General features: G+C 67.5%; 2 protein-coding genes across 2 annotated transcripts in view; both read right to left on the bottom strand.

Annotated features, from left to right (window-relative positions):
- Nucleotides 1-1,041: 1,041 nt before the first annotated feature.
- Nucleotides 1,042-6,650, bottom strand: MNEG_7612 (hypothetical protein; the record flags this gene model as incomplete). The annotated part of the gene is made up of 6 exons (XM_014043916.1): nucleotides 1,042-3,684; nucleotides 3,951-4,715; nucleotides 5,030-5,462; nucleotides 5,757-5,971; nucleotides 6,264-6,395; nucleotides 6,597-6,650. The coding sequence occupies 6 exons, from the start codon at nucleotides 6,648-6,650 to the stop codon at nucleotides 1,042-1,044; spliced, it is 4,242 nt and encodes a 1,413-aa protein (XP_013899370.1).
- A 2,417-nt stretch (nucleotides 6,651-9,067) lies between these two features.
- MNEG_7611 (KDEL motif-containing protein 2 Flags:Precursor) overlaps nucleotides 9,068-11,163 on the bottom strand; it is a gene marked incomplete at both ends in the record, with an annotated part of 4,825 nt that continues 2,729 nt past the window's right edge. Inside the window, 5 exons of the mRNA XM_014043915.1 lie at nucleotides 9,068-9,157; nucleotides 9,691-9,778; nucleotides 10,123-10,266; nucleotides 10,663-10,776; nucleotides 11,004-11,105. Of these exons, the coding sequence (XP_013899369.1) occupies nucleotides 9,068-9,157; nucleotides 9,691-9,778; nucleotides 10,123-10,266; nucleotides 10,663-10,776; nucleotides 11,004-11,105 (538 nt within the window). The remainder of the gene's footprint in view (nucleotides 9,158-9,690; nucleotides 9,779-10,122; nucleotides 10,267-10,662; nucleotides 10,777-11,003; nucleotides 11,106-11,163) is intronic.

Genomic DNA, 11,163 nt, shown 5'->3' with positions numbered 1-11,163 from the left:
TACTGGGCACAGACGGTTGCTGATGTTACGCCCCCGCCTGCACTGTGGCCGCACACCCCTGTCGGGTCAGTGTCACAGACAGTGTCTTATCCCCAAGCCAGGCAGCCGCACGGGGGACCTCCAGTTGTTCTTTTATGGATTATTACTGATTACCAATGGGTGTGTTGTGGGTCCCTGCTCAACACACATCACTAAAATAACACGTGGCCGCAACGTGACATTGCAGACGTGAAATGCAATCAGCACATCCAGGAGCCCAGCATATGCATGCAGGGGCAGGCTGATGCAAGGAAACTGACAATGAGGTTCGCAGCCCAGCACATGAACGCAGGGGCTGGTCAGCCAAGGAGACCCAGAACAAAGTTCGTAGCCGAGCACAAGAGTGCAGGCGCCCATCACGGAAAGCAGGACGCAGAATGGAGTCAGCAGCACTGCACGAGAGTGCAGGCACTCAAACTTCATGTGAAGACCCAGAACAGAGTCAGCGCACAGCGTAAGAGTGCAGCGCTCAAACTTCAAGGGAAGACCCAGAGTGGAGTCAGCGCACCGCACAAGAGTGCAGGCGCTCAAGTTGAGGAGGAGGCCCAGAGAGTAGTTGGCAGCCCAGCACATGAACGCCAGGGCTGGTTGTCGATCTGCAACGTGTCCTAGTCAAGGGTCCTGCCCAGTCGTGGGGCCAAGTCCAACAAAGCAGCAGCAGGGGGGGGGTCCAAAATCCCGCACTCAACACCCTGGGCCTGGCTGTGATGACTCCAAAAATCCAGTTGCTGGTCTGCAAAGGGAGACAAAATGACTCTGCAGCATGGGGTTTGGTCTAAGGACGGCACACAACGTCGGCGCCTGCCCCCATGCGCCATTCAGCGGGTCATCATGCGCAAAACACCGAACGATGCCGGATTGCGGCCTTGTTTGTGGCCTGAGCTAGGCACCCTCGTCTACCCCTGAAGCAGTTCACCATGCAAAGCCATTCTGATCCGATTTGTGTCAAAGAAACACTCTTGCGCGGCGCGTGCGCCGCACAGGCCGCACACCCGGGATCTTTCATTGGCCGCCGAAGCAGCGGCGGATGGCCGAGCCGATCCTTCCGCACGCGCCGCCCACTTTGCAGCCTTTGGCCTGGGCCGGCCAGTGCGGCCCCGCGGCCGCCTGCTGCGGCGCGCGCTGCGGGGCCTTGTCGCCTCCGCTCAAAGCGCTGAGCGCTGGCGCGGGGCCGGCCCCAAGGCTGCCTCCCGGGCCGCTGCAGATGCTGCTGCCGCCGCCGCTGCGGCACTCGTAAATGCTGGAACGGCGCGACGCGCCGCCGTTCAGGGCAGCAGGTGTCCCCGGCACGCCGCCACCGCTGCTGCCGCTGCTGCTGGTGCTGCTGCGGGCCAGCCGGCGGCTGCCCGCACTGCAGGCGCGCTCCAGCCGGCGCCCCTCCAGCCAGGACGACGGCAGCGCGCTCGCCGCCGCCGCCGCTGACCTGGCAGCAGCCGCCTCTGCCTTGGCGGCGCTCGCCTCTGCCCTGGCGAGATCCGCCTCCTGGCGCGCCGCCGCGAGCGCCGCCCGGTGGCTGGCGTTGCGCGCGCGCCTGTCCCCCACGACACTGTTAGTGGCAGCGCGGAAGCGCCTGCCCATGACGGCCATAGTGGCAACGGCCGCAAACGCCGACTGCTTGGCCTCCGCCGCCTTGGCCTCCGCAGCGTCGCGCTCGGCGCGCTGGCGCTGCACCTCCGCTGAGCTGGCGGCGGCCCGCGCCTCGGCCGCCGCTGCCCCTGCCGCCGCCGCTGCGCACTGGTCCTTGAGAGTCTCGTAGGCCCTGTCCATAACGGCTGTGCGCGCCTCGGCCGCCTCAAGGCTGTCCTGGAACGTCGAAGCCTTGCGCCTCCACTCCTCTGCCGCAGCGGCCTGCGCGTCCGCCCGCGCCTCGGCCGCCGCCGCCGCCAGCCGCGCCGCGCCGAGCGCCGCCTTCTGGGCGGCGCTGCGAGAGCCCTGGCCCCGCTTGGCGCCGGCCACGGCGGCGCAGACGCCCTCGGTGTGGGCTGTGAGGGCGCCCAGGGCGGCGCTGAACTTCGCCACGATCCCCGCCACCTTGCTCTGGGTGGCTTCGTGCGCCGCGCGCTCGCGCCGCGCCGCCGCCTCGCCCGCGTCCGCGCGCGCCTGGGCCGCGGCCACGTCTGCCCGCGCCGCGCGGGCCTCCTCCCGCGCCGCCTCGCGGTCCGCCTCGCAGCCGGCCAGCTGCCCCTGGATAGCGGCCAGCCTCGCCTGCAGCGCTGACAGGCTGTGCTCGGCCGCGGCGTTGTGCGCCGCCGCCTCAGCCTCAGCCTCTGCCAGCTGCTTGCGCAGCGAATCCCTCTCGCGCCGCATGGCCTCACCCCCCGCCGCCCGCGCCTCGGCCGCGGCCGCCTCCGCCTGAGCAGCGCCCGCCGCCCTCTCCGCCGCCTCGAGCGCCGCCTGACAGCCCGTCAGCCGCCCCTCAGCCGCTGCCAGGCTGGCGCCGGCCGCCGCCGCCAGCAGCCCCGCCGCCTCGGCTGCAGCGGTCTGCGTCGCCGCCTCGGACTCAGCGGCCGCCAGGCGCGCGCCCAGCGAGCTCATCTCGCGCTGAGCGTCCGCCATCGCCGCGCTCTGCGCCTGCCTCTCCTCTTCAAACCGCCGCATGTGCACGCCGGCCTCCCGCTGGCTGGCGGCCAGCTGCTCCCGCACAGCCTCGGCGTCGCGCCGTGCGTCTGCCAGCGCCGCGCTGTGCCCCTCAGCCTCCCTCCGCACCTCCGCCATCGCCGCGCGCTGTGCCCGCATGTCCTCCTCAAACCGCCGCATCTGCATGGCGGCCTCCTCCTGGCCCGCAACCAGCTGCTCGTGCACGACCTCCGCCTCGCGCCGCACATGCGCCAGCGCCACGCCCTGTGCCTCCGCTTCGCGCCGCGCCTCTGCCAGCGCCGCGCCTTTCACCTCTGCCTCTTCCCGCGCCGCCACCAGCGCCGCGCCCCGTGCCTCGGACTCGCGCTGCGCCTCTGCCAGCGCCGCGCCCTTCAGCTCTGCCGCTTGCTGCGCCGCCGCCAGCGCCACGCTGTTCGCCTCCGCTTCGCGCCTTGCATCCGCCAGCGCCGCGCCCTTCTCCTCCGCCTCACGCCGCGTATCCGCAATCGCCATGCTCTGCGCCTGTGCCTCGCGCTGCGCCTCTGCCAGCTGTGTCTTGACGCCGGCAGCGCACTCCTCTGCTGCCACTGCGCGACGCTCCGCCTCCTTGCTCTCGCGGTGCGCGGCTGCCAGCTTCCGCGCGGCGTCCTTCGCCGCGTGCTTGCCTTCGGCTGCGATGGTCGCGCCGTGAGCTTCGGCGTCGGCGACGCGGCCGCGCAGCTGGGCGGTCTCCGAGGCCGTCGCCTGCGCCTGCTGCTGCGCTGCGCGCTTCTCATCCTCACATTGCCGCAGGTTGGCCTGTGCCGCCTGCAGCGCCCTCGCCTCGTCGGCAGCCTTGCGGGCCAGGGCCTTGCGCTGCCGCTGCTCCTCAGCCACCTCGGCCCGTGCGGCGTCGCGCTCTGCGGTCAGCGCGCCCTCGCGGGCGGCGGCCTGCTCCCGCTCCTGCTCTATTGTGAAGGCGAGCGCCGCAGCCTGGCGCTGGCATGCGGCGGCGTCCTCGTTGGCACGGCGCGCGGCCTGCTCCGCTGCGGCCGCGCGCTCGGCGGTGGCTGCGTAGATTATTGCCTCCTGTCATTGCAGTGTTTGCAATGGTTTAGTTGGTTTTTTGTTATGGTTGTGTGGTCTGTGATTTGTGCGAGCTTCGGGTAAGCTTGGGGTGCTCCGGCTCTGATCTACTGTACGGACGGTTAGAGAGCCGGTCAGGACAGGTGCAAATCTGCTGGTTGTGTCACTGACGGAGGCGGGAGGATCAAGACTTGGGAACCCCCGAAGTATGCTGCAAATCCCGTAGGAAGCACGTGGAACACCCTTGTCTGGCGCGCTGCCCTTCCCACCTGTGCGGCTTCCGCCTCCCGGGCGTCCCTGAGCGCCGCCGCCGCCGCCGCCTCCTTCAGTGACAGCTGCAGGGCCGCCGCAAACTCTGCATCCTCATCCGCCGCAGCCGGCGTCATCTGGGGCCGCGCCGCCGCTGCCGCCATCACCGCCGCCAGGACGGGCGGCGCAGCTGCCCGCGGGCGCGTGCTGCCGGTGCCGACAACCACCGCCCCGGCGCGCACCGGCGCCGCAAGGGCCGTGGCGGGCGCGGCCGCAAGCGCCACCGCGGATGCCACTGCGGGCGCTGGCGCCGTGGGCGCCGCCGCGGGCGCCATGGCGGGCGCAGGGAACGGGCGCCCGTCTGGCGCCTCGTAGACCATCGCCACCGGGCGCATCCGCACGTCCCCGCTGCTGGCGCCCTGAGCCCAGCGCACCATCGCGGCGTGCGAGCCGTCCCCGATGGGCCCCACATGCTCGTCGTCTGCCACCTCCCAGGCGGCGCCCCTGCCGCGCGGGTCGACGCTGCGCAGCGGCCCGCGCGCGACGGCGGCCTTGAAGTGGGCGCCGCAAGCAAAGGCGACGCTGCGGAGGCGGTACACCTTGGATGCGCACGGCGGCGCGCCGGCGACGACCGCGGCCAGGTCCACCTCAAACTTCAGGTAGTTGTCGCTGACCAGGCGTTGATGGTCGGCGGGGGAGATGAAGTTGGGGTGCGGCTGCTGCGCGCCGCCCTCCAGGCGGAGCCACAGAAGGGGCGGCAGGCTCTCGACGGGGAGCACATCCACCTGCAGCCCGGGGTGGGGGGGGGGTCGGCGGCGGCGGCGGAAGGCGGAGGGGGCGGCTCAGCGATATGTTATGTGGGTATCGGCGGTGCGGCGCCGAGGTTGGGCGGATTGCACGACGGCTGCAAAAATGCAGCCTGCGCCGGCGGCCAAGATGCCCGGGCCGCAAACGAGCAGCAGCCTGAAGCGGCGGTGGGTTTGGCGCTTTTGCGGCCCATATGTTCAGTTGGCCTCAAATCACGGATGCCCAGCCCAAAGCACAAGCGAGTCCGGCGCGCGCACGCGCATGCAGACACTCAAGCCCGTGCCCCACTCACCCCGCTGTGGCCGCATGTGCCTTGAGCCGCCGCCGCCGCCGCGCCGTTCGCCGCGCACTCCACGCACGCGCACGGGCTGGCGCGCTCGCAGCGGCAGGCGTACTTCGCCGACACGCCCTTCTTGAGCGCGGTGATGAGGTCAGGCGCCGTCGTCACATCCACCCGCACCCCGAAGTCCACCGATCCCCGCACCACCACCCGCCCGCGGCACCCCCGCGCGTCGCAGCCGGCCAGGCCGCGCGCGGTGGCGCGCAGCGCGGCCGCGACGGGCGCCACGCCGATCGCCATGCGCAGGGCGTTGATGAGCGCGCCGAACGCAAAGTTCGGGTCACCCTGCATGCCTGGCTCGAAGGCGTCAAGGCCCATGCCTGGGTGCAGCGCGTGCAGCGCGTAGAGCGCGCCGCTTAGCAGCCCCGTGTCGGCCTTGGCGCCGCTGCGGGCGCGGCGATTGATGGGGAGCGGGGGGCGTCCGGAGCGGGAGGGCGGGTGTGTCGATTTGGGGGTTTGACAGATGCCCTGTGGCAGGCTAGCATGAGATGCAGTCTGTTGATTGAAATGCACGGCACGAGCAGCAGCGCGGGGGACGCCGCGGCGCAGTCACCAAGGCGTGGGGTGACAGCGGGGGGGTTGACAGCCTGCTGAGCAGCCTCTCCTGTACATACAGGCGATTTGTCTAAACCCTCGAAAAACTCAAAACCCCAAGCCCTCTCCATCAAAGGCCGCCCACCTGAGGATGTCGGCGCGCACGCGCTGCAGCGCGCGCAGCACGGCCACGTACGGAGGGCCCGCGCCCCGCGCGGGCGGGGCGAGCGCCAGCGCGTCCAGGCAGTCGCTGCTGAGCACCAGCTGGACGGTGCTGTTCATCCAGCATCGGTAGGTGGTCCCTGGGTTGCGGCAGCCGCCGCGGCGTGGCGCGGGGCCGACGGCGGGCGCCTGCGGGGGCTGTGGCGGAGGGTGTGGGTGAGAGGTGGTGGCGTGTCAGACAGGATGAATGATGAGCTTCTTGGCGGCGGGCCGGCGGCACAGCTTGGCCTTGCAAGAACTTTCCATCTCTTCAGATTGGCAACGCTCCGAGTTTGCCCATGCTTGTGCCCCATCGTCCGGGGCCGCCCGTGCAAAGCGCGGATGCCGCGTGCCTGCACCCCTTTGCACCGGCCTGACGCAACGCACATTGTAGCGTGCTGGCGCGTGCTGCCTGCCATACTCCCTCAAGCACGCACCCCCACCCACAAACCTGCTGTTTCTTGTCCAGCTTCTTCTCATCCTCTCGCGCCTTCTGCAGGGCCCGCTCGCATTCAGCTGCCTTGGCCTGCCGCTGCAGCTCTGCCAGCATGGCTGGCCCCGCAGCCATCGGCTTGGCGGCGCCCTGAGTTGACGAAGTGGGGTCATGTTTGGGTGGAGGGAAGGGGCGCATGCGTGGTCAGAGATTGATGTGCGGGTTGGCGTGGGTTTGGATATAGCAAGAGCGCAAAGGATGGGATGCAGCGTGACCTCATTGCGGCACCAGCGAGCGCGCGCGACATGGCACATACACACGCGTGCACGCGCAAAACTTCCGCACGCTCACCGCTGCCTGAGCACCAGGGCTCGAGCCCTTGCCGCCCTTGGATTTCTGACCCATCGCTGCTGCTTGCGCAGCAGAAGATGGGTGCGCCCGCACTCAGGTGCGCGGCGCTCCTGTGCTACGTGCAGCGAATGCGCTGCGCACTGGGTCAATGCCACGAGCTGTGTGGCGCACCCAGCCGTCTCAGATGCTTCCTGAATGTACTAACACAATGTTTTGGAGGCTCTCAGGGGCCGTCTAGACGACACGCAGCTCAGCTGCTCAGGCAGGTAGTATCGCAACTCAGAGCCCTGGACGTATACACGGGGGCTAGAACGCAAGGATAACTGCCCTGATATCCGTTTACGGCCGGTAAGGAACGGTTGAGGTTCGTGAACGAGCTGAAACAGGAGAGGCAATTTAGCAGCTTCGCCGCCAGCCTTGCAAGGGCTACAGAAAAGAAACAAATGCAAAGCCAAATGGTGCTGAAGCACGCAGCATCGTCACTGCACGCCACCTCCCTGCCTCCGCTCCACTGCTGCGCCATGGCTCGGTTGACCGTCTGCTGCATGAGTCAACCAGATCTACATGCAAAATATCTAGCCTAATCTGGCCCTGCCTGCGCGCACGCTACACACAGAGCAAGAGATACCACGATGCCAGCCACAGGCAGGTTTTGTTTGGATTCACATCCGCCCGGCCGGGTCATTCCCTGCCCTCTTGCGACCCACATCAGCCTTGAGCACTGCATCGATCGCGGCACGAATGAATGCCGCTGCCGCCGCTGCCGACGCCTACGTCCCAGCTGTATATTGTTTGGAATTGCAGATTTGTGTCACATCGTTCAGCACTGTTCGAAGGCACGCCGGACCAACCAGGGGTGGATACTGCTGGATCATCCACCTGACCGCAATCTGAGTGCAGACACAACCAAGCGATTCTCCTGTGCCTCGATGTGCTGCACACATGCGCACATGTGTACACACACCCACACGCACACACGCACACACGCACACACGCACATGCACATGCGCACACACACCAACATGCAGGGCGACTTGCGAGATGGATCTGCCGATGCAAGTGTCCTGTCTTGCAGCACAGCAGGAGTGGAGGTCGATTGTGCATGCGAGCCTTCAGCGGCAGAAGCGCTTGCAACCCCCAGCCTGCAACCGCCACCGGGCAGGCGAAGGGGCATTACTAAAGGTGTAGATGTGCGTAATCTCCTTGGAAAGGCTGCTACCTCTGGTGTGGGTGCACTGCAACAAAAGGGGTTTGTTTTCCTTAATCTTTCCTTGGGGGTCTGCTGTAAGGAGCTGTAGGGGAGGGGTAAGGACTATCTATTGATTTGTGAGGTCCCGCTGGCTCGCAAGCTGAGGAGCTCCAGGGGACACGTTGAGGAACGATTAGGGAGTCTTGCCCACGTGGGGTGGTGTCGCAAAGGGTCTGTTGTCATGCCCCAGACATGAGGGGGTGCTGCCTCCATGGGCTGCCCCATACCCCACAAACACATGCGACTCAAGCGCCTTCAAGTGCAGCGCAAGCGTCATGAAATGGCGTTACAACGCTAGGTCCGCAGCATAGCTAAACCCTGGCGCGATAAAACACGCTAGGGTCTGAGCATCCCTAAACCCCTGCGCAACATGCTGCTCAAGATTTGCTAGGGTGGCCCCTGCCTGGAGGCCACAGCAGGCCAGGTGCCGCGCCAAAAGAGAGCCACGGCTAGCAGGGGCGCAGGCGGCAGTACAGTCTGTTTGCCGCATGGCCGGGCAAGGAGATGGCAGGCCCGCGGCGTGTCTCAGCCGCGGATGGATGACAAAGAAGGTGGGCAGGCACCGCAGGCGCCCGGGGTTCAACAAAAAACGCGGTGGCACCCGGGCGGCGGGGCCTAGGGGCAGTTGGGGATGGTGGGGGCGTGGTGTGCCAGAGCCCACGGATTTGATCTCTCTACGTGACGCACAAAGCACGGGCAGTACACAGGGCAAAACGCATGCATGCACCATGCTGGGGGGGGCAGCATGCTAGTCAGGCAGCTCTGATGTATGGACAGCGCAGTGACTGGCAACTCGAAAGGTCAAGACCAGCGCCTTTGGCAGATGCTGACCTGGCGGCAACACAACGGCGGCGAGCAATGAGCCGGAGGCAACTGCCTGCATAATCAGGCCCCGAGCAGGACAGCGCCAAAACAACCCCGGAATCTGACTGTGCCCAGCGGCGGCGCTGCAAACAGAGATGCGCGGAGGGCGCGGCGGAAACGGTCTCCAAGTAAACACGGACCCTGGGTCGCATTCGTGCCCCGGGCCGTCGCTCGCTCGCTTCGCGCAAAGCGGCAAATCGGTGGGGCTTCCCAATAGGGCCCCCCTGGCAAGGGGGGGAGGGGCCAGGGAGCTTGCCGCCTGCCTGCAGCCGCAGCTGCAAGTGCAACCGCCGCCGAAGTGTGGCGGCGGTGCTACCCCCGAGGTGTCTTGGGCAGGCTGAGTCGCGGGTGTGGAATCTCAAGGGGCGCCCCGCGATGCAGACCAGTCGCCGCTGGCGCGCGCCAGGGGTCGGCGCGGCCGGAAGACGCCCACCGCGGCCCCGCGGCACTGTTGCGAGAGGTGGGGAGGGGGATGGAGGCACGGGCCCCGCGACACCCACCACATGCACCTGTAGGCATGCCGCACCGCTGCACGGCCAGTCCCACGACTCAGTGTGGCGCCTGCTTGCTGCCGCCAGCTGGCACGGCTGCAGGGGCTGCGCCGCTGGCCGCCGCAGGGCTGGCCGAGCGTGTTGCAGCTGCGGCTGCCGCTGCGCCACCGACAACCCCCCTCCGGCCCCCAAGCAAGCGCCACGCCCCGTCCCCGCTGCCGCCTGCCGCAACGCCACCCCCGCCACCCCCGCCGCCCTGCGCGGGTGCAGCCAGCCCCTCCACCGCCGCCCGCGTCATCTGCCGCCGCCGCCGCCGGCGGTGCCGCCGCTGCGCCTGCTGCAGCCGCTGGCGCTCCGCCTCCGTCATCAGCTCAGCGCCGCCGCCAGCCCCGGCCACAGCTGGGCTTGCTTTGCCCGCGGCCGCCCCGGCCTCTGCCGCGTCAATGTCTGTTTCCGACGGGAAGAGGGCCTCTGGCCCCATCTCCCGCACCCACGCCTCCATCCGGCCCTTGAACAGGGCGTTGTATTCGACCAGCGTCTTCCGGAAGTACAGCAGGCGCGGGTAGTTGGGAAGGTACCTGCCGGGCGGGAGTTTCGGGGTCGAGCGCAGGCATTGTTCTCAGCTGAGCCCGGCGGTCGCACGCAGCCCGGCGGCGTGGCCGCCTTTGCAAGCGGTGGGCTGGCGGCTCGTGGCGCGAAGCTCTGAGCCCGGATGCATGCTTCCACGGCAGGATGCGCTTCACACACGCACCAATTGTTGTACCGCTTCCACCAAAACACCCACCCACACACACGCCCAAATACACACAGGAAGAAACCACACACACACACACACGCACATACATGCGGCCGTTCAAGACGCACGTAGCCCGCCGTGCCCACGTGCGCGCCCAAGTGACCGAGCTTTCCCCCCTAAACGCACCTGTAGGCCCACTTCTGGGCCGTCTCCGCGATCTGCCGCGCCCGGCGGTCGTCGCGCTGCAGGCGCCGCACCAGCCCCAGGATCTCCCGCGCCACGCCCTCCCCATGGGTCAGCGGCACGTAGTGCTTCCAGGGCCGGAGGGACCTGGAGACAGCGGTATGGAGCGGTAGGGAAAGTATGTTTGATAGCAGAGGATCGGACTTCATATTGTTGAATCTTGAGGCATATGCAAGGCAGCTAAGGTCAGGACGTGGCCGCGCAGGTGCGCATGTGGTTGCAATGTGCGGCAATCCCGCAGGATGCAGCACGGGCCAGGCATGCTTCCCTAGAAGTCCGGCTCAAGAAACAGACGCGTGAAGTTCTGTAATGGACACACACATGCGCGTGCGCGGCGCGTACGCACACACACTCACACACGTGCACGCGCGGACACACATACGCACATGCAAACCCAACACAGTCAACTCCTGCACTTCCTCGCCACCGACATCACCGTCGCTTTTGACCGCAAACTTCACACCCCAGGGCCTCTGCTCTCACCTGTAGTAGAACTCTATCCAGTCGCTCTCCTCCTTGAGCACCACACTGTTGGACACCATCACCTTGGCCAGCCGCGTCTGGGCCACGCAGCCGTCCGCGCTGACAAGATACTTCCTGCAAGTCGTAAAACGCAATTTTCGGCAGGCCAGAGAGGCGGGCTCTGGACGCGGGGAAAGCTGGGAAGGGTGGCCGGCGGCACAGGAGGCCGGGCCCCACAGCGGCAAATGCGGCAAGCGCAACGCGTCGAAATCAACGAGTGGCCCGGGCCCCCGTGGTGTTCGTCATGTCACACATTTCAACCCAAATTTGAACCAGGTTTGGACCGCGGCCGGGGTGCGCACCACTTTGCATGGTCCTCTATGCCGACAAAGCCCGCCTTGCTGAAGCGGTACTTTAGGTGGTGCTTCTGTGCGCCGTCAATGCGGGTGATGCCCAGATCGAGGCTGGGGGGCGGGTGGTCACAGGGTTGACGGCAGGCGGGAGGTGTGTGTGTGTGTGGGG

Source organism: Monoraphidium neglectum, assembly GCF_000611645.1.
Source record: "Monoraphidium neglectum strain SAG 48.87 unplaced genomic scaffold scaffold01363, whole genome shotgun sequence".
NCBI lineage: Eukaryota > Viridiplantae > Chlorophyta > Chlorophyceae > Sphaeropleales > Selenastraceae > Monoraphidium > Monoraphidium neglectum.
This window is presented reverse-complemented; position numbering and strand designations above follow the sequence as displayed.